The sequence below is a fragment of the Oncorhynchus nerka genome, unplaced genomic scaffold (genome assembly GCF_034236695.1).
Source record: "Oncorhynchus nerka isolate Pitt River unplaced genomic scaffold, Oner_Uvic_2.0 unplaced_scaffold_1057, whole genome shotgun sequence".
In the NCBI taxonomy this organism is placed as follows: Eukaryota; Metazoa; Chordata; class Actinopteri; order Salmoniformes; family Salmonidae; genus Oncorhynchus; species Oncorhynchus nerka.
Window position 1 is genome coordinate 2,893 of NW_027040259.1, and position 22,059 is coordinate 24,951.

At 48.8% G+C, this 22,059-nt stretch overlaps 1 protein-coding gene across 1 annotated transcript in view; it reads right to left on the reverse strand.

The window, feature by feature from the left end:
- Positions 1 to 529: 529 nt before the first annotated feature.
- LOC135570186 (microtubule-associated protein RP/EB family member 3-like) overlaps positions 530 to 22,059 on the reverse strand; it is a gene marked incomplete at its 3' end in the record, with an annotated part of 32,690 nt that continues 11,160 nt past the window's right edge. Inside the window, exons 2-6 of the mRNA XM_065016289.1 lie at positions 19,045 to 19,169; positions 18,768 to 18,913; positions 4,917 to 5,073; positions 3,513 to 3,643; positions 530 to 682 (exon numbers count right to left, since the gene is read on the reverse strand). Of these exons, the coding sequence (XP_064872361.1) occupies positions 530 to 682; positions 3,513 to 3,643; positions 4,917 to 5,073; positions 18,768 to 18,913; positions 19,045 to 19,169 (712 nt within the window). The remainder of the gene's footprint in view (positions 683 to 3,512; positions 3,644 to 4,916; positions 5,074 to 18,767; positions 18,914 to 19,044; positions 19,170 to 22,059) is intronic.

Below are 22,059 nucleotides of genomic sequence, written 5' to 3' on the forward strand. Positions count from 1 at the left end.
ACCACCAGCATATAGACAGGACAGACTGCAATCACAGGTACACTGCCCTCTACTGGCCCTCCAATGCCACTACCACCAGCATATAGACAGGACAGACTGCAATCACAGGTACACTGCCCTCTACTGGCCCTCCAATGCCACTACCACCAGCATATAGACAGGACAGACTGCAATCACAGGTACACTGCCCTCTACTGGCCCTCCAATGCCACTACCACCAGCATATAGACAGGACAGACTGCAGTCACAGGTACACTACCCTCTACTGGCCCTCCAATGCCACTACCACCAGCATATAGACAGGACAGACTGTAATCACAGGTACTACACTGCCCTCTACTGGCCCTCCAATGCCACTACCACCAGCATATAGACAGGACAGACTGCAGTCACAGGTACACTGCCCTCTACTGGCCCTCCAATGCCACTACCACCAGCATATAGACAGGACAGACTGTAATCACAGGTACACTGCCCTCTACTGGCCCTCCAATGCCACTACCACCAGCATATAGTCTGTCTGTCCTACCTCAGTAGCGTACAGTATATCCATGATCTTGGAGAGTGTTGGGCTGGTGTTGGTCTCATTCTCCTGACAGATCAGCTCGATATCTCTCAGCTTACTGAAGTAGAAATCTCTCTCCTTCTCAAGACCATCCACTGTCAGTTTCAGGTCCAACATCTATACACACACACACACACACATATGATGAGGAAAAGGGAGAGGTAGGTAGGTGGAGGGAGAGGCAGGTAGGTGGGTGGAGGGAGAGGTAGGTAGGTGGAGGGAGAGGCAGGTAGGTGGGTGGAGGGAGAGGCAGGTAGGTGGAGGGAGAGGCAGGTAGGTGGAGGGAGAGGCAAGTAGGTGGAGGGAGAGGCAAGTAGGTGGAGGGAGAGGCAGGTAGGTGGAGGGAGAGGCAGGTAGGTGGAGGGAGAGGCAGGTAGGTGGAGGGAGAGGCAGGTAGGTGGAGGGAGAGGCAGGTAGGTGGAGGGAGAGGCAGGTAGGTGGAGAGAGAGGCAGGTAGGTGGAGAGAGAGGTAGGAGAGGTGGAGAGGAGGTAGGCAGGTGGAGAGAGAGGTAGGAGAGGTGGAGAGAGAGGTAGGCAGGTGGAGGGAGATGCAGGTAGGTGGAGAGAGAAGCAGGTAGGTGGAGGGAGAAGCGGGTAGGTGGAGGGAGAAGCGGGTAGGTGGAGGGAGAAGCGGGTAGGTGGAGAGAGGGGCAGGAGAGATAGGTAGGTGGGGAGAGGGGTAGGCAGGTGAAGCGAGGGTAGGAGAGGTGGAGAGTGGGGTGGGAGAGGGGGGTAGGTGGGGAGAGGGGTAGGCAGGTGGAGAGAGGGGTAGGAGAGGTGGAGGGAGAGGTAGGTAGGTGGAGGGAGAGGCAGGTAGGTGGAGGGAGAAGCAGGTAGGTGGGAGAGAGGGGGTAGGAGGGGTAGGCAGGTGGAGAGAGGGGTAGGAGAGGTGGAGGGAGAGGTAGGTAGGTGGAGGGAGAGGCAGGTAGGTGGAGGGAGAAGCAGGTAGGTGGAGAGAGCGATAGGAGAGATAGGTAGGTGGAGAGAGGGGTAGGAGAGGTGAGGAGAGAGAGGTAGGTAGGTGGGGAGAGGGGTAGGCAGGTGAAGCGAGGGGTAGGAGAGGTGGAGAGTGAGGTAGGAGAGTGGGAGAGGGGTAGGTAGGTGGGGAGAGGGGTAGGAGGGGTAGGCAGGTGGAGAGAGGGGTAGGAGAGGGAGAGAGGGGTAGGAGAGGTAGGGAGGGGTAGGAGAGGTAGGTGGAGGGAGGGGTAAGAGAGGTAGGTGGAGGGAGGGGTAGGAGAGGTGGAGAGGGGTAGGTAGGTGGAGAGAGGGTAGGAGTGTTGGAGAGAGGAGTAGGAGTGTTGGAGAGAGGAGTAGGAGGGTTGGAGAGAGGAGTAGGAGGGTTGGAGAGAGGGGTAGGAGGGTTGGAGAGAGGGGTAGGAGGGTTGGAGAGAGGGTAGGATTGTTGGAGAGAGGGGTAGGAGGTAGGTAGGTGGAGATTGGGGTAGGAGGTACGTAGGTGGAGATTGGGGTAAGAGAGGGGTAGGTGGAGAGAGGGGTAGGAGGTAGGTAGGTGGAGATTGGGGTAGGATGTACGTAGGTGGAGATTGGGGTAAGAGGGGTAAGGAGGTAGGTAGGTGGAGAGAGGGGTAGGAGGTAGGTAGGTGGAGAGAGGGGTAGGAGGTACGTAGGTGGAGATTGGGGTAAGAGAGGGGTAGGAGGTAGGTAGGTGGAGAGAGGGGTAGGAGGTAGGTAGGTGGAGAGAGGGGTAGGAGGTAGGTAGGTGGAGAGAGGGGTAGGAGGTCGATAGGTGGAGAGAGGGGTAGGAGGTAGGTAGGTGGAGAGTAAATATCACAGTTACAAAGGTATTCAGACCCTACTCAGCAATTCGTTGAAGCACCTTTGGCAGCGAATACAGCCTCAAGTCTTGGGTATGACGCTACAAGCTTGGCACACCTGTATTTGGGGAGTTTCTCCCATTCTTCTCTGCAGATCCTTTCAATCTGTCAGGTTGGATGGGGAACTTTGCTGCACAGCTATTTTCAGGTCTATCCAGAAAGGTTCGATTGGGTTTAACTCCGGGCTCTGGCTGGGTCACTCAAGGACATTCAGATACGTGTCCCGAAGCCACTCCTGTGTTGTCTTTGCTGTGTGCATAGGGTCGTTGTCCTGTTGGAAGGTGAACCGTCGCCCCAGTCTGAGGTCCTCTGGAGTAGGTTGTCATCAAGGATCGCTCTGTTCATCTTTCCCTCGATCCTGACTAGTCTCCCAGTCCCTGCCGCTGAAAAACATCTCCACAACAGAGATAGAGATGGTTCCTGGTTTCCTCCAGATGTGACACTTGGCATTCAGCACAGAGTTCAATCTTGGTTTCATCAGACCAGAGAATCTTGTTTCTGAGAGTCGTTTAGGTGCCTTTTGGTAAACTCCAAGCGGGCTGTCATGTGCCTTTTACTGAGGAGCGGCTTTAGTCTGGCCACTCTACCATAAAGGCCTGATTAGTGGAGTGCTGCAGGACCTCCCCCGATTGCTCAGTTTGGCCTGGGAGGCCAGCTCTAAGAAGAGTCTTGGTGTTTCCAAACCTCTTCCATTTAAGACAGGTCTGTGCCTTTCCAGATCATGTCCAATCAATTGAATTGAACACAGGTGGACTCCAACCACATCTCAAGGATGGTCAATGGGAAACCGGATGCACCGGAGATCCATTTCAAGTCTCATAGTAAAGGGTCTGAATATTTATGTAAATAAGGTATTTCTGTTTTGTATTTGTAATACATTTTCTAAAAAACAGTTTTCGCTTTGTCATTATGGAGTATTGTGTGTAGATTGAGGATTTTTAAAATACATTTTAGAATAAGGATGTAACATAACACTTTCCCGAAGGCACTGTAAATCAAACATTTAGAAATAAAAATATAAAGAGAATAAATTAGGTACTTCTTTGATAAGAATTCTTATTTTCATGTTTGTATTTCTGTGTGTGTGTGTGTGTGTGTGTGTGTGTGTGTACCTGCTGGTTCAGTTCTAGTATCTCAGCGTCTGACGCTCTGGTGGGCGTCGCCCTGCGGATGGGGGCGGACTGTATCTGCCTCGGGGGGGCGTGGAATGTCTTGGTCGCCGTGGGAGACGTCCTCTGGGGGCCTGGACACACAACCAATCTTAACCACTCTCACTAGCACCCAATCAACAGCTACCTACATCAGTTCTACTATAATAACCTGAAAAAACTACTTGCTAAAAGTTCAAACAAACACAGGAAAACAAAGCACCTGTTTCATACCGTAGAGGAAGAAAACAAAGCACCTGTTTCATACCGTAGAGGAAGAAAACAAAGCACCTGTTTCATACCGTAGAGGAAGAAAACAAAGCACCTGTTTCATACCGTAGAGGGAGAAAACAAAGCACCTGTTTCATACCGTAGAGGGAGAAAACAAAGCACCTGTTTCAGACCGTAGAGGAAGAAAACAAAGCACCTGTTTCATACCGTAGAGGGAGAAAACAAAGCACCTGTTTCATACCGTAGAGGAAGAAAACAAAGCACCTGTTTCATACCGTAGAGGGAGAAAACAAAGTCAAAACCCTTTATAGCAGCACATGAACACAGGCAGGATGGATCACTTTTACATGGGGTGGAGGAAGAGGAGGGTCATTTGGGTTTGTGGAAATGAGATGACCTGGTGAGGACATGATGATGTAGCAGAGGAGGTGTGTACCTGGGCTGGGTGAGGACATGATGATGTAGCAGAGGAGGTGTGTACCTGGGTTGGGTGAGGACATGATGATGTAGCAGAGGAGGTGTGTACCTGGGTTGGGTGAGGACATGATGATGTAGCAGAGGAGGTGTGTACCTGGGCTGGGTGAGGGGATGATGATGTAGCAGAGGAGGTGTGTACCTGGGCTGGGTGAGGACATGATGATAATGATGTAGCAGAGGAGGTGTGTACCTGGGCTGGGTGAGGACATGATGATGTAGCAGAGGAGGTGTGTACCTGGGTTGGGTGAGGACATGATGATGTAGCAGAGGAGGTGTGTACCTGGGCTGGGTGAGGACATGATGATGTAGCAGAGGAGGTGTGTACCTGGGCTGGGTGAGGACATGATAATGTAGCAGAGGAGGTGTGTACCTGGGCTGGGTGAAGACATGATGATGTAGCAGAGGAGGTGTGTACCTGGGCTGGGTGAGGACATGATGATGTAGCAGAGGAGGTGTGTACCTGGGCTGGGTGAGGACATGATGATGTAGCAGAGGAGGTGTGTACCTGGGCTGGGTGAGGACATGATGATGTAGCAGAGGAGGTGTGTACCTGGGCTGGGTGAAGACATGATGATGTAGCAGAGGAGGTGTGTACCTGGGCTGGGTGAGGACATTATGATGTAGTAGAGGAGGTGATATGATAAGAGGGTGTGTTTGTACCTGGGTTGGGTGAGGGGGCGCCCTCCTGCCCCTGGCGTGTGGCCACAGGGTCATACTCCTTCCCATCGTAGTTGGCATCAAAAAACTTCTTAAACCACTGGATGAACTCAAAGTTATCCTGAAACCTCCCCTTCACCAGCCTCTCTACTGGGATGATCTGAGACAGAGAGACAGAGATACTTTATTCACCCTTCACCAGCCTCTACTGGGATGGTCTGAGACAGAGAGATACTTTATTCACCCTTCACCAGCCTCTACTGGGATGGTCTGAGACAGAGAGACAGAGAGATACTTTATTCACCCTTCACCAGCCTCTCTACTGGGATGATCTGAGACAGAGAGACAGAGATACTTTATTCACCCTTCACCAGCCTCTACTGGGATGGTCTGAGACAGAGAGACAGAGAGATACTTTATTCACCCTTCAACAGCCTCTACTGGGATGGTCTGAGACAGAGAGATACTTTATTCACCCTTCACCAGCCTCTACTGGGATGGTCTGAGACAGAGAGACAGAGATACTTTATTCACCCTTCACCAGCCTCTACTGGGATGGTCTGAGACAGAGAGATACTTTATTCACCCTTCACCAGCCTCTCTACTGGGATGGTCTGAGACAGACTTTAACCCTTCACCAGCCTCTCTACTGGGATAATCTGAGACAGAGAGACAGAGATACTTTATTCACCCTTCACCAGCCTCTCTACTGGGATGGTCTGAGACAGAGAGACAGAGAGATACTTTATTCACCCTTCACCAGCCTCTCTACTGGGATGGTCTGAGACAGAGAGACAGAGAGATACTTTATTCACCCTTCACCAGCCTCTACTGGGATGGTCTGAGACAGAGAGATACTTTATTCACCCTTCACCAGCCTCTACTGGGATGGTCTGAGACAGAGAGACAGAGAGATACTTTATTCACCCTTCACCAGCCTCTCTACTGGGATGGTCTGAGACAGAGAGACAGAGAGATACTTTATTCACCCTTCACCAGCCTCTACTGGGATGGTCTGAGACAGAGAGACAGAGAGATACTTTATTCACCCTTCACCAGCCTCTCTACTGGGATGGTCTGAGACAGAGAGATACTTTATTCACCCTTCACCAGCCTCTACTGGGATGGTCTGAGACAGAGAGATACTTTATTCACCCTTCACCAGCCTCTACTGGGATGGTCTGAGACAGAGAGACAGAGAGATACTTTATTCACCCTTCACCAGCCTCTACTGGGATGGTCTGAGACAGAGAGACAGAGAGATACTTTATTCACCCTTCACCAGCCTCTACTGGGATGGTCTGAGACAGAGAGACAGAGAGATACTTTATTCACCCTTCACCAGCCTCTACTGGGATGGTCTGAGACAGAGAGATACTTTATTCACCCTTCACCAGCCTCTCTACTGGGATGGTCTGAGACAGAGAGACAGAGAGATACTTTATTCACCCTTCACCAGCCTCTCTACTGGGATGGTCTGAGACAGAGAGACAGAGAGATACTTTATTCACCCTTCACCAGCCTCTCTACTGGGATGGTCTGAGACAGAGAGACAGATACTTTAACCCTTCACTAGTCTCTCTACTGGGATGATCTGAGACAGAGAGATATTAGACCCAACCAAATCATGAGAAAACAAAAAGATAATTACTTGACACATTGGAAAGTATTAACAAAAAAAACCGAGCAAACTAGAATGCTATTTGGCCCTAAACAGAGAGTACACAGTGGCAGAATACCTGACCACTGTGACTGACCCAAAATTAAGGAAAGCTTTGACTATGTACAGACTTAGTGAGCATAGCCTTGCTATTGAGAAAGGCCGCCGTAGGCAGACATGGCTCTCAAGAGAAGACAGGCTATGTGCTCAATGCCCACAAAATGATGTGGAAACTGAGCTGCACTTCCTAACCTCCTGCCCAATGTATGACCATATTAGAGAGACATATTTCCCTCAGATTACACAGATCCACAAAGAATTCGAAAACAAATCCAATTTTGAAAAACTCCCATATCTACTGGGTGAAATTCCACAGTGTGACATCACAGCAGCAAGATTTGTGACCTGTTGCCACGAGAAAAGGGCAACCAGTGAAGAACAAACACCATTGTAAATACAACCCATATTTATGTTTATTTATTTTATCTTGTGTCCTTTAACCATTTGTACATTGTTAAAACACTGTATATATATATATGACATTTGTAATGTCTTTATTGATTTGAAACTTCTGTATGTTTACTGTTTAATTTTTATAGTTTATTTCACTTTATATATTATCTACCTCACTTGCTTTGGCAATATCGTCATCTCCCGTCTGGATTACTGCAACTCGCTGTTGGCTGGGCTCCCTGCCTGTGCCATTAAACCCCTACAACTCATCCAGAACGCCGCAGCCCGTCTGGTGTTCAACCTTCCCAAGTTCTCTCACGTCACCCCGCTCCTCTCTCTCTCAATTTGTAAGTCGCTCTGGATAAGAGCGTCTGCTAAATGACTTAAATGTATGTAAATGTAATATCAACACATGTTTCCCATGCCAATAAAGCCCTTGAATTGAGATACTTTATTCACCCTTCACCAGCCTCTACTGGGATGGTCTGAGACAGACTTTAACCCTTCACCAGCCTCTCTACTGGGATGGTCTGAGACAGACAGGGACTTTAACCCTTCACCAGCCTCTCTACTGGGATGGTCTGAGACAGACTTTAACCCTTCACCAGCCTCTCTACTGGGATGGTCTGAGACAGACTTTAACCCTTCACCAGCCTCTCTACTGGGATGGTCTGAGACAGACTTTAACCCTTCACCAGCCTCTCTACTGGGATGGTCTGAGACAGACTTTAACCCTTCACCAGCCTCTCTACTGGGATGGTCTGAGACAGACTTTAACCCTTCACCAGCCTCTCTACTGGGATGGTCTGAGACAGACTTTAACCCTTCACCAGCCTCTCTACTGGGATGGTCTGAGACAGACAGGGACTTTAACCCTTCACCAGCCTCTCTACTGGGATGGTCTGAGACAGACTTTAACCCTTCACCAGCCTCTCTACTGGGATGGTCTGAGACAGACTTTAACCCTTCACCAGCCTCTCTACTGGGATGGTCTGAGACAGACTTTAACCCTTCACCAGCCTCTACTGGGATGGTCTGAGACAGACTTTAACCCTTCACCAGCCTCTACTGGGATGGTCTGAGACAGAGAGACAGAGATACTTTATTCACCCTTCACCAGCCTCTCTACTGGGATGGTCTGAGACAGAGAGACAGAGAGATACTTTATTCACCCTTCACCAGCCTCTACTGGGATGGTCTGAGACAGACTTTAACCCTTCACCAGCCTCTCTACTGGGATGTTCTGAGACAGACTTTAACCCTTCACCAGCCTCTCTACTGGGATGGTCTGAGACAGACTTTAACCCTTCACCAGCCTCTCTACTGGGATGGTCTGAGACAGACAGGGACTTTAACCCTTCACCAGCCTCTCTACTGGGATGGTCTGAGACAGACAGGGACTTTAACCCTTCACCAGCCTCTCTACTGGGATGGTCTGACACAGACTTTAACCCTTCACCAGCCTCTCTACTGGGATGGTCTGAGACAGACTTTAACCCTTCACCAGCCTCTCTACTGGGATGGTCTGAGACAGACTTTAACCCTTCACCAGCCTCTCTACTGGGATGGTCTGAGACAGACTTTAACCCTTCACCAGCCTCTCTACTGGGATGGTCTGAGACAGACTTTAACCCTTCACCAGCCTCTCTACTGGGATGGTCTGACACAGACTTTAACCCTTCACCAGCCTCTCTACTGGGATGGTCTGAGACAGACTTTAACCCTTCACCAGCCTCTCTACTGGGATGGTCTGAGACAGACAGGGACTTTAACCCTTCACCAGCCTCTCTACTGGGATGGTCTGACACAGACTTTAACCCTTCACCAGCCTCTCTACTGGGATGGTCTGAGACAGACTTTAACCCTTCACCAGCCTCTCTACTGGGATGGTCTGAGACAGACTTTAACCCTTCACCAGCCTCTCTACTGGGATGGTCTGAGACAGACTTTAACCCTTCACCAGCCTCTCTACTGGGAGAGAGGGGTGGGAGATCTTGGATTCAAACAAAAATGAAGTAAAACAAGCTTATGTGTATACCTACATGTGTATACCTACAAACCATCTTGATCTTGTGAGCTTAGTGCATTAGGAAAGTATTCAGACCCTTTGACTTATGCCACATTGTGTTACGTTACAGCCTCAAAAACGCTTTTTTGAATTTTTTACTCACAAAACAAACAAAATATATACGCTTTACTCAGTACTTTGTTGAAGCACCTTTGGCAGCGATTACAGCCTCAAGTCTTGGGTATGACGCCACAAGCTTGGCACACCTGTATTTGGGGAGTTTCTCCCATTCTTCTCTGCAGATCCTTTCAACCTGTCAGGTTGAATGGGAGCAATCGCTGCACAGATATTTTCAGGTCTCTCCAGAGATGTTCGATCAAGTTCAAGTCCGGACAATCAGAGACTTGTCCCGAAGCCACTCCTGTGTTGTCTTGGCTGTGTGCTTAGGGTCGTTGTCCTGTTGGAAGGTGAACCTTCACCTCCAGTCTGAGATCCTGAGCGCTCTGGAGCAGGTTTTCATCAAGGATCTCTGTACTATGCTCTCCCAGTCCCTGCAGCTGAACAACATCCCCATAGCATGATGCTGCCACCACCATGCTTCACTAGTCTCCCAGTCCCTGAACAACATCCATACAGCATGATGCTGCCACCACCATGCTTCACTAGTCTCCCAGTCCCTGCCGCTGAACAACATCCCCACAGCATGATGCTGCCACCACCATGCTTCACTAGTCTCCCAGTCCCTGAACAACATCCATACAGCATGATGCTGCCACCACCATGCTTCACTAGTCTCCCAGTCCCTGCAGCTGAACAACATCCCCACAGCATGATGCTGCCACCACCATGCTTCACTAGTCTCCCAGTCCCTGCAGCTGAACAACATCCCCACAGCATGATGCTGCCACCACCATGCTTTACTAGTCTCCCAGTCCCTGCCGCTGAACAACATCCCCACAGCATGATGCTGCCACCACCATGCTTCACTAGTCTCCCAGTCCCTGCAGCTGAATAACATCCCGACAGCATGATGCTGCCACCACCATGCTTCACTAGTCTCCCAGTCCCTGCAGCTGAACAACATCCCCACAGCATGATGCTGCCACCACCATGCTTCACTAGTCTCCCAGTCCCTGCAGCTGAACAACATCCCCACAGCATGATGCTGCCACCACCATGCTTTACTAGTCTCCCAGTCCCTGCCGCTGAACAACATCCCCACAGCATGATGCTGCCACCACCATGCTTCACTAGTCTCCCAGTCCCTGCAGCTGAACAACATCCCCACAGCATGATGCTGCCACCACCATGCTTCACTAGTCTCCCAGTCCCTGCCGCTGAACAACATCCCCACAGCATGATGCTGCCCCCACCATGCTTCACTAGTCTCCCAGTCCCTGAACAACATCCATACAGCATGATGCTGCTTCACCGTAGGGATGGTGCTAGGTTTCCTCCAGACTTGGCATTCAGGCCAAAGAGTTCAATCTTGTTTCTGAGAGTCGTTTAGGTGCCTTTTGGAAAATTCCAAGCGGGCTGTCATGTGCCTTTTCCTGAGGAGTGGATTCCGTCTGGCCACTCTACCTTAAAGGCCTGATTGGTGGAGTGCTGCAGAGATGGTTGTCCTTCTGGAAGGTTCTCCCATCTCCACAGAGGAACTCTAGGACTCTGTCAGTGTCCATCGGGTTCTTGGTCAGGGAGGTCCCCAGGCCCTTCTCCCCCGATTGCTCAGTTTGACTGGGCAGCCAGCTCTATGAAGAGTCTTGGTGGTTCCAAACTTCTTCCATTTAAGAATGATGGAGGCCACTGTGTTCTTGGGGACCTTCAATGCTTCAGAATGATGGAGGCCACTGTGTTCTTGGGGACCTTCAATGCTGCAGAATGATGGAGGCCACTGTGTTCTTGGGGACCTTCAATGCTGCAGAATGATGGAGGCCACTGTGTTCTTGGGGACCTTCAATGCTGCAGAATGATGGAGGCCACTGTGTTCTTGGGGACCTTCAATGCTGCAGAATGATGGAGGCCACTGTGTTCTTGGGGACCTTCAATGCTGCAGAAATGTCTTGGTACCCTTCCCCAGATCTGTGCCTCGACACAATCCTGTCTCCGAGCTCTACGGACAATTCATTCGACCTCAAGGCTTGGTTTTTGCTCTGACATGCACTGTCAACTGTGGGACCTAATATTGACAGGTGTGTGCCTTTCCAAATCATGTCCAATCAATTGATTGTAGAAACATCTCAAGGATGATCAATGGAAACAGGATGCACCTGAGCTCAATTTCGAGTCTCATAGGAAAGGGTCTGAATACTAAATAAGGTATTTTTGTTTTTATTTTTTGCAAACATTTCTAAAAACGTGTTTTTGCTTTGTCATTCTGGGGGTATTGTGATGTCATTCTGGGGTATTGTGATGTCATTCTGGGGGTATTGTGATGTCATTCTGGGGTATTGTGATGTCATTCTGGGGGTATTGTGATGTCATTCTGGGGTATTGTGATGTCATTCTGGGGGTATTGTGATGTCATTCTGGGGTATTGTGATGTCATTCTGGGGTATTGTGATGTCATTATGGGGTATTGTGATGTCATTCTGGGGGTATTGTGATGTCATTATGGGGGTATTGTGATGTCATTCTGGGGGTATTGTGATGTCATTACGGGGGTATTGTGATGTCATTACGGGGGTATTGTGATGTCATTCTGGGGTATTGTGATGTCATTCTGGGGGTATTGTGATGTCATTACGGGGGTATTGTGATGTCATTATGGGGGTATTGTGATGTCATTCTGGAGGTATTGTGATGTCATTCTGGGGTATTGTGATGTCATTCTGGGGGTATTGTGATGTCATTCTGGGGTATTGTGATGTCATTCTGGGGTATTGTGATGTCATTCTGGGGTATTGTGATGTCATTCTGGGGGTATTGTGATGTCATTCTGGGGGTATTGTGATGTCATTCTGGGGGTATTGTGATGTCATTCTGGGGGGGTATTGTGATGTCATTACGGGGTATTGTGATGTCATTATGGGGTATTGTGATGTCATTCTGGGGTATTGTGATGTCATTCTGGGTGTATTGTGATGTCATTCTGGGGGTATTGTGATGTCATTCTGGGGTATTGTGATGTCATTCTGGGGTATTGTGATGTCATTCTGGGGGTATTGTGATGTCATTCTGGGGTATTGTGATGTCATTCTGGGGTATTGTGATGTCATTCTGGTTATGGGGTATTGTGATGTCATTCTGGGGTATTGTGATGTCATTCTGGGGTATTGTGATGTCATTCTGGGGTATTGTGATGTCATTCTGGGGTATTGTGATGTCATTCTGGTTATGGGCATTCTGGTTATGGGGTATTGTGATGTCATTCTGGGGTATTGTGATGTCATTCTGGGGTATTGTGATGTCATTCTGGGGTATTGTGATGTCATTCTGGGGGTATTGTGATGTCATTCTGGGGTATTGTGATGTCATTCTGGGGGTATTGTGATGTCATTCTGGGGTATTGTGATGTCATTCTGGGGTATTGTGATGTCATTCTGGGGTATTGTGATGTCATTCTGGAGTATTGTGATGTCATTCTGGGGTATTGTGATGTCATTCTGGGGTATTGTGATGTCATTCTGGGGGTATTGTGATGTCATTCTGGGGTATTGTGATGTCATTATGGGGGTATTGTGATGTCATTCTGGGGTATTGTGATGTCATTCTGGGGGTATTGTGATGTCATTCTGGGGTATTGTGATGTCATTCTGGGGTATTGTGATGTCATTCTGGGGTATTGTGATGTCATTCTGGGGTATTGTGATGTCATTCTGGGGGTATTGTGATGTCATTCTAGGGTATTGTGATGTCATTCTGGGGTATTGTGATGTCATTCTGGGGTATTGTGATGTCATTCTGGGGGTATTGTGATGTCATTCTGCGGGGTATTGTGATGTCATTCTGGGGGTATTGTGATGTCATTCTGGGGTATTGTGATGTCATTATGGGGTATTGTGATGTCATTCTGGGGTATTGTGATGTCATTCTGGGGGTATTGTGATGTCATTCTGGGGTATTGTGATGTCATTATGGGGGTATTGTGATGTCATTCTGGGGGTATTGTGATGTCATTCTGGGGTATTGTGATGTCATTATGGGGTATTGTGATGTCATTCTGGGGGTATTGTGATGTCATTCTGGGGTATTGTGATGTCATTCTGGGGGTATTGTGATGTCATTCTGGGGGTATTGTGATGTCATTCTGGGGGTATTGTGATGTCATTCTGGGGTATTGTGATGTCATTCTGGGGTATTGTGATGTCTGGGGTATTGTGATGTCATTCTGGGGTATTGTGATGTCATTCTGGGGGTATTGTGATGTCATTACGGGGGTATTGTGATGTCATTCTGGGGGTATTGTGATGTCATTCTGGGGGTATTGTGATGTCATTACGGGGGTATTGTGATGTCATTATGGGGGTATTGTGATGTCATTCTGGGGTATTGTGATGTCATTCTGGGTGTATTGTGATGTCATTCTGGGGGTATTGTGATGTCATTCTGGGGTATTGTGATGTCATTCTGGGGTATTGTGATGTCATTCTGGGGGTATTGTGATGTCATTCTGGGGGTATTGTGATGTCATTCTGGGGTATTGTGATGTCATTCTGGTTATGGGGTATTGTGATGTCATTCTGGGGTATTGTGATGTCATTCTGGGGTATTGTGATGTCATTCTGGGGTATTGTGATGTCATTCTGGGGGTATTGTGATGTCATTCTGGGGTATTGTGATGTCATTCTGGTTATGGGCATTCTGGTTATGGGGTATTGTGATGTCATTCTGGGGTATTGTGATGTCATTCTGGGTATTGTGATGTCATTCTGGGGTATTGTGATGTCATTCTGGGGGTATTGTGATGTCATTCTGGGGTATTGTGATGTCATTCTGGGGTATGTCATTCTGGGGTATTGTGATGTCATTCTGGAGTATTGTGATGTCATTCTGGGGTATTGTGATGTCATTCTGGGGGTATTGTGATGTCATTCTGGGGTATTGTGATGTCATTCTGGGGGTATTGTGATGTCATTCTGGGGTATTGTGATGTCATTATGGGGGTATTGTGATGTCATTCTGGGGTATTGTGATGTCATTCTGGGGTATTGTGATGTCATTCTGGGGTATTGTGATGTCATTCTGGGGTATTGTGATGTCATTCTGGGGTATTGTGATGTCATTCTGGGGGTATTGTGATGTCATTCTAGGGTATTGTGATGTCATTCTGGGGGTATTGTGATGTCATTCTGGGGTATTGTGATGTCATTCTGGGGGTATTGTGATGTCATTCTGCGGGGTATTGTGATGTCATTCTGGGGTATTGTGATGTCATTCTGGGGTATTGTGATGTCATTATGGGGTATTGTGATGTCATTCTGGGGTATTGTGATGTCATTCTGGGGGTATTGTGATGTCATTCTGGGGTATTGTGATGTCATTCTGGGGTATTGTGATGTCATTCTGGGGTATTGTGATGTCATTCTGGGGGTATTGTGATGTCATTCTGGGGTATTGTGATGTCATTATGGGGTATTGTGATGTCATTCTGGGGTATTGTGATGTCATTCTGGGGTATTGTGATGTCATTCTGGGGTATTGTGATGTCATTCTGGGGTATTGTGATGTCATTCTGGGGTATTGTGTGGATTGAGGGAAAAAAATATTTTATCCATTTTAGAAAAAGGTTGTAACGTAACAAAATTTGGAAAATGGAAAGGGGTCTGAAAACATCCCAAACTGTACATTGTGTTTTGGCTACACGGATACAGTCTGGCCACGATTCAAACTGTTTAAGCCCCTCCCTCTCCCTCCACGATATGGCTGCACCAATCAGCATCCTCTGATAATCTGTGGGGGTAGTTGAGTTGATGACGACAACGAGAAGCGCCCCTATACTTGGCGCTGAAGTTGAAAATCATAACAACAATGGCTGCTGGACTTCCTGACGGGCCGCCCACCAGTGGTAGGTAACAACACATCCGCCCACCAGTGGTAGGTAACAACACATCCGCCCACCAGTGGTAGGTAACAACACATCCGCCCACCAGTGGTGGGTAACAACACATCCGCCCACCAGTGGTGGGTAACAACACATCCGCCCACCAGTGGTAAGGGTAGGTAACAACATCCGCCCACCAGTGGTAAGGTAACAACACATCCGCCCACCAGTGGTAAGGGTAGGTAACAACACATCCGCCCACCAGTGGTAAGGGTAGGTAACAACACATCCGCCCACCAGTGGTAGGTAACAACACATCCGCCCACCAGTGGTAGGTAACAACACATCCGCCCACCAGTGGTAGGTAACAACACATCCGCCCACCAGTGGTAGGTAACAACACATCCGCCCACCAGTGGTAAGGGTAGGTAACAACACATCCGCCCACCAGTGGTAAGGGTAGGTAACAACACATCCGCCCACCAGTGGTAAGGGTAGGTAACAACACATCCGCCCACCAGTGGTGGGTAACAACACATCCGCCCACCAGTGGTGGGTAACAACACATCCGCCCACCAGTGGTGGGTAACAACACATCCGCCCACCAGTGGTAAGGGTAGGTAACAACACATCCGCCCACCAGTGGTAAGGGTAGGTAACAACACATCCGCCCACCAGTGGTAAGGGTAGGTAACAACACATCCGCCACCAGTGGTGGGTAACAACACATCCGCCCACCAGTGGTGGGGTAACAACACATCCGCCCACCAGTGGTGGGTAACAACACATCCGCCCACCAGTGGTAGGGTAGGTAACAACACATCCGCCCACCAGTGGTAAGGGTAGGTAACAACACATCCGCCCACCAGTGGTAGGTAACAACACATCCGCCCACCAGTGGTAAGGGTAGGTAACACACATCCGCCCACCAGTGGTAGGTAACAACACATCCGCCCACCAGTGGTAAGGGTAGGTAACAACACATCCGCCCACCAGTGGTGGGTAACAACACATCCGCCCACCAGTGGTAAGGGTAGGTAACAACACATCCGCCCACCAGTGGTAGGTAACAACACATCCGCCCACCAGTGGTAAGGGTAGGTAACAACACATCCGCCCACCAGTGGTAGGTAACAACACATCCGCCCACCAGTGGTAAGGTTAGGTAACAACACATCCGCCCACAAGTGGTGGGTAACAACACATCCGCCCACCAGTGGTAGGTAACAACACATCCGCCCACCAGTGGTAGGTAACAACACATCCGCCCACCAGTGGTAGGTAACAACACATCCGCCCACCAGTGGTGGGTAACAACACATCCGCCCACCAGTGGTGGGTAACAACACATCCGCCCACCAGTGGTAGGTAACAACACATCCGCCCACCAGTGGTAGGTAACAACACATCCGCCCACCAGTGGTAAGGGTAGGTAACACATCCGCCCACCAGTGGTAGGTAGCAACATCCGCCCACCAGTGGTGGTAACAACACATCTGCCCACCAGTGGTAAGGGTAGGTAACAACACATCCGCCCACCAGTGGTAGGTAACAACACATCCGCCCACCAGTGGTAAGGGTAGGTAACAACACATCCGCCCACCAGTGGTAAGGGTAGGTAACAACACATCCGCCCACCAGTGGTAAGGGTAGGTAACAACACATCCGCCCACCAGTGGTAAGGGTAGGTAACAACACATCCGCCACCAGTGGTAGGTAACAACACATCCGCCCCACCAGTGGTAAGGGTAGGTAACAACACATCCGCCCACCAGTGGTAGGTAACAACACATCCGCCCACCAGTGGTAGGTAACAACACATCCGCCCACCAGTGGTAAGGGTAGGTAACAACACATCCGCCCACCAGTGGTAGGTAACAACACATCCGCCCGCCACGCTGATCCTCAACACGGGGAACCTCAGGGTGCGTGCTCAGTCCCCACCTGTACACCCTGTTCACTCATGACTGCAAGGCGACTCCAACACCACCATTAAGTTTGCCGATGACACGACAGTGGTAGGCCTGATCAACGACAAGACAGCCAATAGGGAGGACGTCAGAGACCTGGCCATGTGGTGCCAGAACAAGAACCTCTCCCTCAACGTGATCAAGACAAAGGAGATGATTGTGGACTACAGATTTTATTTGACATACAAACATAGTCCCTATTCATTTGAGCCGAATACACTGACGAGGAGTTGAGACAATTACGGACAGACTTGTGGTGACTGGCTGGGTAGACTGGAAGAGGACAGACTAGTGGTGAAGGCTGGGTAGAATGGAGGAGGACAGACTAGTGGTGATGGCTGAGGTAGAATGGAGGAGGACAGACTAGTGGTGATGGCTGGGTGGAATGGAGGAGGACAGACTAGTGGTGATGGCTGGGTAGAATGGAGGAGGACAGACTAGTGGTGATGGCTGGGGTAGAATGGAGGAGGACAGACTAGTGGTAATGGCTGGGTGGAATGAAGGAGGACAGACTAGTGGTGATGGCTGGGGTAGAATGGAGGAGGACAGACTAGTGGTGATGGCTGGGGTAGAATGGAGGAGGACAGACTAGTGGTGATGGCTGGGTAGAATGGAGGAGGACAGACTAGTGGTGAAGGCTGGGAAGAATGGAGGAGGACAGACTAGTGGTGATGGCTGGGTAGAATGGAGGAGGACAGACTAGTGGTGATGGCTGGGGTAGAATGGAGGGAGGACAGACTAGTGGTGATGGCTGGGGTAGAATGGAGGGGAGGACAGACTAGTGGTGATGGCTGGACAGTAGAATGGAGGAGGACAGACTAGTGGTGATGGCTGGGTAGAATGGAGGAGGACAGACTAGTGGTGATGGCTGGGGTAGAATGGAGGACAGACTAGTGGTGATGGCTGGGTGGAATGGAGGAGGACAGACTAGTGGTAATGGCTGGGTGGAATGGAGGAGGACAGACTAGTGGTGATAGCTGGGTAGAATGGAGGAGGACAGACTATAGCTGGGTGGAATAGCTAGTGGGTAGAATGGAGGAGGACAGACTAGTGGTGATGGCTGGGGTAGAATGGAGGAGGACAGACTAGTGGTGATGGCTGGGGTAGAATGGAGGAGGACAGACTAGTGGTGATGGCTGGGGTAGAATGGAGGAGGACAGACTAGTGGTGATGGCTGGGGTAGAATGGAGGAGGAGGACAGACTAGTGGTAATGGCTGGGTGGAATGGAGGAGGACAGACTAGTGGTGATTGGCTGGGTAGAATGGAGGAGGACAGACTAGTGGTGATGGCTGGGTAGAATGGAGGAGGACAGACTAGTGGTGATGGCTGGGTAGAATGGAGGAGGACAGACAAGTGGTGATGGCTGGGTAGAATGGAGGAGGACAGACTAGTGGTGATGGCTGGGGTAGAATGGAGGAGGACAGACTAGTGGTGATGGCTGGGGTAGAATGGAGGAGGACAGACTAGTGGTAATGGCTGGGTAGAATGGAGGAGGACAGACTAGTGGTGATGGCTGGGTAGAATGGAGGAGGACAGACAAGTGGTGATGGCTGGGTAGAATGGAGGAGGACAGACTAGTGGTGATGGCTGGGGTAGAATGGAGGAGGACAGACTAGTGGTGATGGCTGGGGTAGAATGGAGGAGGACAGACTAGTGGTGATGGCTGGGTAGGATGGAGGAGGACAGACTAGTGGTGATGGCTGGGTAGAATGGAGGAGGACAGACTAGTGGTGATGGCTGGGTAGAATGGAGGAGGACAGACTAGTGGTGTTAGTGTACCTTGTCTACACCCATTCTCTTGAAGGAGGCCTGTAGGACCTTGAAGTTTTTGATGAACTCATGTTCCAGCCGGGCTGAGAACTTCACCTTCTTCAGCAGGACACAGCCAGGGAACAACATGTCCATGAACTGACAATACGCTGCACCTACACACACATTATTTACAAGTTATCAATTATTAGGACTAGGTCGTGATTCATTTATACAGTTGTATCAACATGAGGCATTTACAAGTTATCAATTATTGTTAATGAAATGAAATGTATGTGCGTGTTACCTGAACACAGTTGTTCTACCTTGGTGTAGGTGAGTCGTAGAGAGTCGTTGACCCAGGACAGCATCTCATGACGACTCAGGTTCTCCAGAGCCGAAGAGATGGAGAATACATTCACCGCCATCAGCCTGCAACACACAGGTGTTTACATTATATAATTACAACGTATACGCCTCTAGTCAGTCTATAGGGAGGTAGATCAGTGACACCTCTAGTCATTCTATAGGGAGGTAGATCAGTGATACCTCTAGTCAGTCTATAGGGAGGTAGATCAGTGACACCTCTAGTCAGTCTATAGGGAGGTAGATCAGTGATACCTCTAGTCAGTCTATAGGGAGGTAGATCAGTGATACCTCTAGTCAGTCTATAGGGAGGTAGATCAGTGACACCTCTAGTCAGTCTATAGGAGGTAGATCAGTGATACCTCTAGTCAGTCTATAGGGAGGTAGATCAGTGATACCTCTAGTCAGTCTATAGGGAGGTAGATCAGTGACACCTCTAGTCAGTCTATAGGGAGGTAGATCAGTGATACCTCTAGTCAGTCTATAGGGAGGTAGATCAGTGACACCTCTAGTCAGTCTATAGGGAGGTAGATCAGTGATACCTCTAGTCAGTCTATAGGGAGGTAGATCAGTGATACCTCTAGTCAGTCTATAGGAGGTAGATCAGTGACACCTCTAGTCAGTCTATAGGGAGGTAGATCAGTGATACCTCTAGTCAGTCTATAGGGAGGTAGATCAGTGATACCTCTAGTCAGTCTATAGGGAGGTAGATCAGTGATACCTCTAGTCAGTCTATAGGGAGGTAGATCAGTGATACCTCTAGTCAGTCTATAGGGAGGTAGATCAGTGATACCTCTAGTCAGTCTATAGGGAGGTAGATCAGTGATACCTCTAGTCAGTCTATAGGGAGGTAGATCAGTGATACCTCTAGTCAGTCTATAGGGAGGTAGATCAGTGATACAGTGCCTTGCGAAAGTATTCGGCCCCCTTGAACTTTGCGACCTTTTGCCACATTTCAGGCTTCAAACATAAAGATATAAAACTGTATATTTTTGTGAAGAATCAACAACAACGACAGATTTGTACCTTGTCCGATTTGTACCTTGTTTGAACTTGCATCCTTCCGATTTACTAGTCCAATGCTCTAACCACTAGGCTACCCTGCCGCCCTGATCATGTGAGACAAAAATATGAAAATGTAATGTGCAATTTTAAAAGATTTTTATTAATCTACCAATTATAAAATTGAAATCCTTATTGGCTAAAACAATATTATTCGTCAATTTTTTACAATTTTATTTCCTCATTATCATGCAGTAGGTAGCCTAGTGGTTAGAGCGTTGGACTAGTAACCAGCAGGTAGCCTAGTGGTTAGAGCGTTGGACTAGTAACCAGCAGGTAGCCTAGTGGTTAGAGCGTTGGACTAGTAACCAGCAGGTAGCCTAGTGGTTAGAGCGTTGGACTAGTAACCAGCAGGTAGCCTAGTGGTTAGAGCGTTGGACTTGTAACCGGAAGGTTGTGAGTTCAAACCCCCGAGCTGACAAGGTACAAATCTGTTGTTCTGCCCCTGAACAGGCAGTTAACCCACCGTTCCCAGGCCGTCATTGAAAATAAGAATGTGTTCTTAACTGACTTGCCTAGTTAAATAAAGGTAAAATAAATACAAATATGAAATCCTCGATCACTGTGGGTCAATCATTCACTGTGGGAGGGATTATCAGGGAATGGGTCGGGAAGTTTGAGACTCACAGAGTTGGTAGGGTTTCAAACCTGTCAATCATTCACTGTGGGGGGGATTATAAGGGAATGGGTTGGGAAGTTTGAGACTCACAGAGTTGGTAGGGTTTCAAACCTGTCAATCATTCACTGTGGGGGGGATTATAAGGGAATGGGTCTGGAAGTTTGAGACTCACAGAGTTGGTAGGGTTTCAAACCTGTCAATTAATTATTGGGTAATGGATTTTCAGGGATTAGTGATCTAGTCATTAAAAAAGTGATATAATTCATTGTGACAAAACAAAACAAATATCCATTCCCCCTGTTAGGAAACAGTGTAGAGTTGCAGGATATATTTTTTTATACTAACATTTCAGGCGCCCATGGTGATATGTGTGTGTCACTGATAAACGCCTCCCGATCAGAAGCCCCTAGGCCGGATAATGTGTTGGCATGTCACTGATGACAGACCGCTACTGCCTGCTTGTTGTTGACGGGGGAAAGTTGACTACTTGATCATAACATCGCAACGTCTAAATCAGTAAAGGACTTGTTCATCATCTAAGGACAACAGTCAAACAATATCTAGTTACAACGAAAACAATGTGACTACCTAGTAGTCAGTGGCTGTTTTAGCACAAATGTGAGTTGCTGCGTAGGGCTTGATTTAAGCTGCTAAAGACTTGCTGCAGAGCCAATGAATGAGCTGAGCTAACTGAGCTAAGCTAACTGAACCAACTGGAGCTAAGCTAACTGAACTAGCCTACAGTACGTAGATGCAAGCTAACGTTAGCTATACATAACGTTCGGTCTAGCCGGTCTGGCCAGCCGGTCCAGCACAATTCAACTATACTGTTTTCATCCAACCCCGCCTGGAGGCCTCCAGAAATATCCCTCTCTCTCTCTCTCACACACACACACACACACACACACACACACACACACACACACTGTGAGCCGCGCCGAATGGGACTCGAATGTGATGGCATTCGGGAATGTCTACCTGACTAGCTAACTATAAAAACTAAACTAACGTTAGTTGACAAAGTCCGCTTTTAAATAGTATACATCGTAGTGATAATAGTTAGTGACAGTCACTCACGCTCTAGTTTTGAAGAATCGTGCTGTTCTGAGCCTGTCCGGTCGATACTACTGCGTTGCTACAGCTTGTTCGTAGCAACCAGCTGCTGCCCCAACCGACCAACCACAGCTCAGCCGTCCGCCCTGCGCGTCCCATAGCGGCAGGTTTTCACCTGCGTCATAACGCAACTGCATCACCTCGGATCCCCGGGACACCATG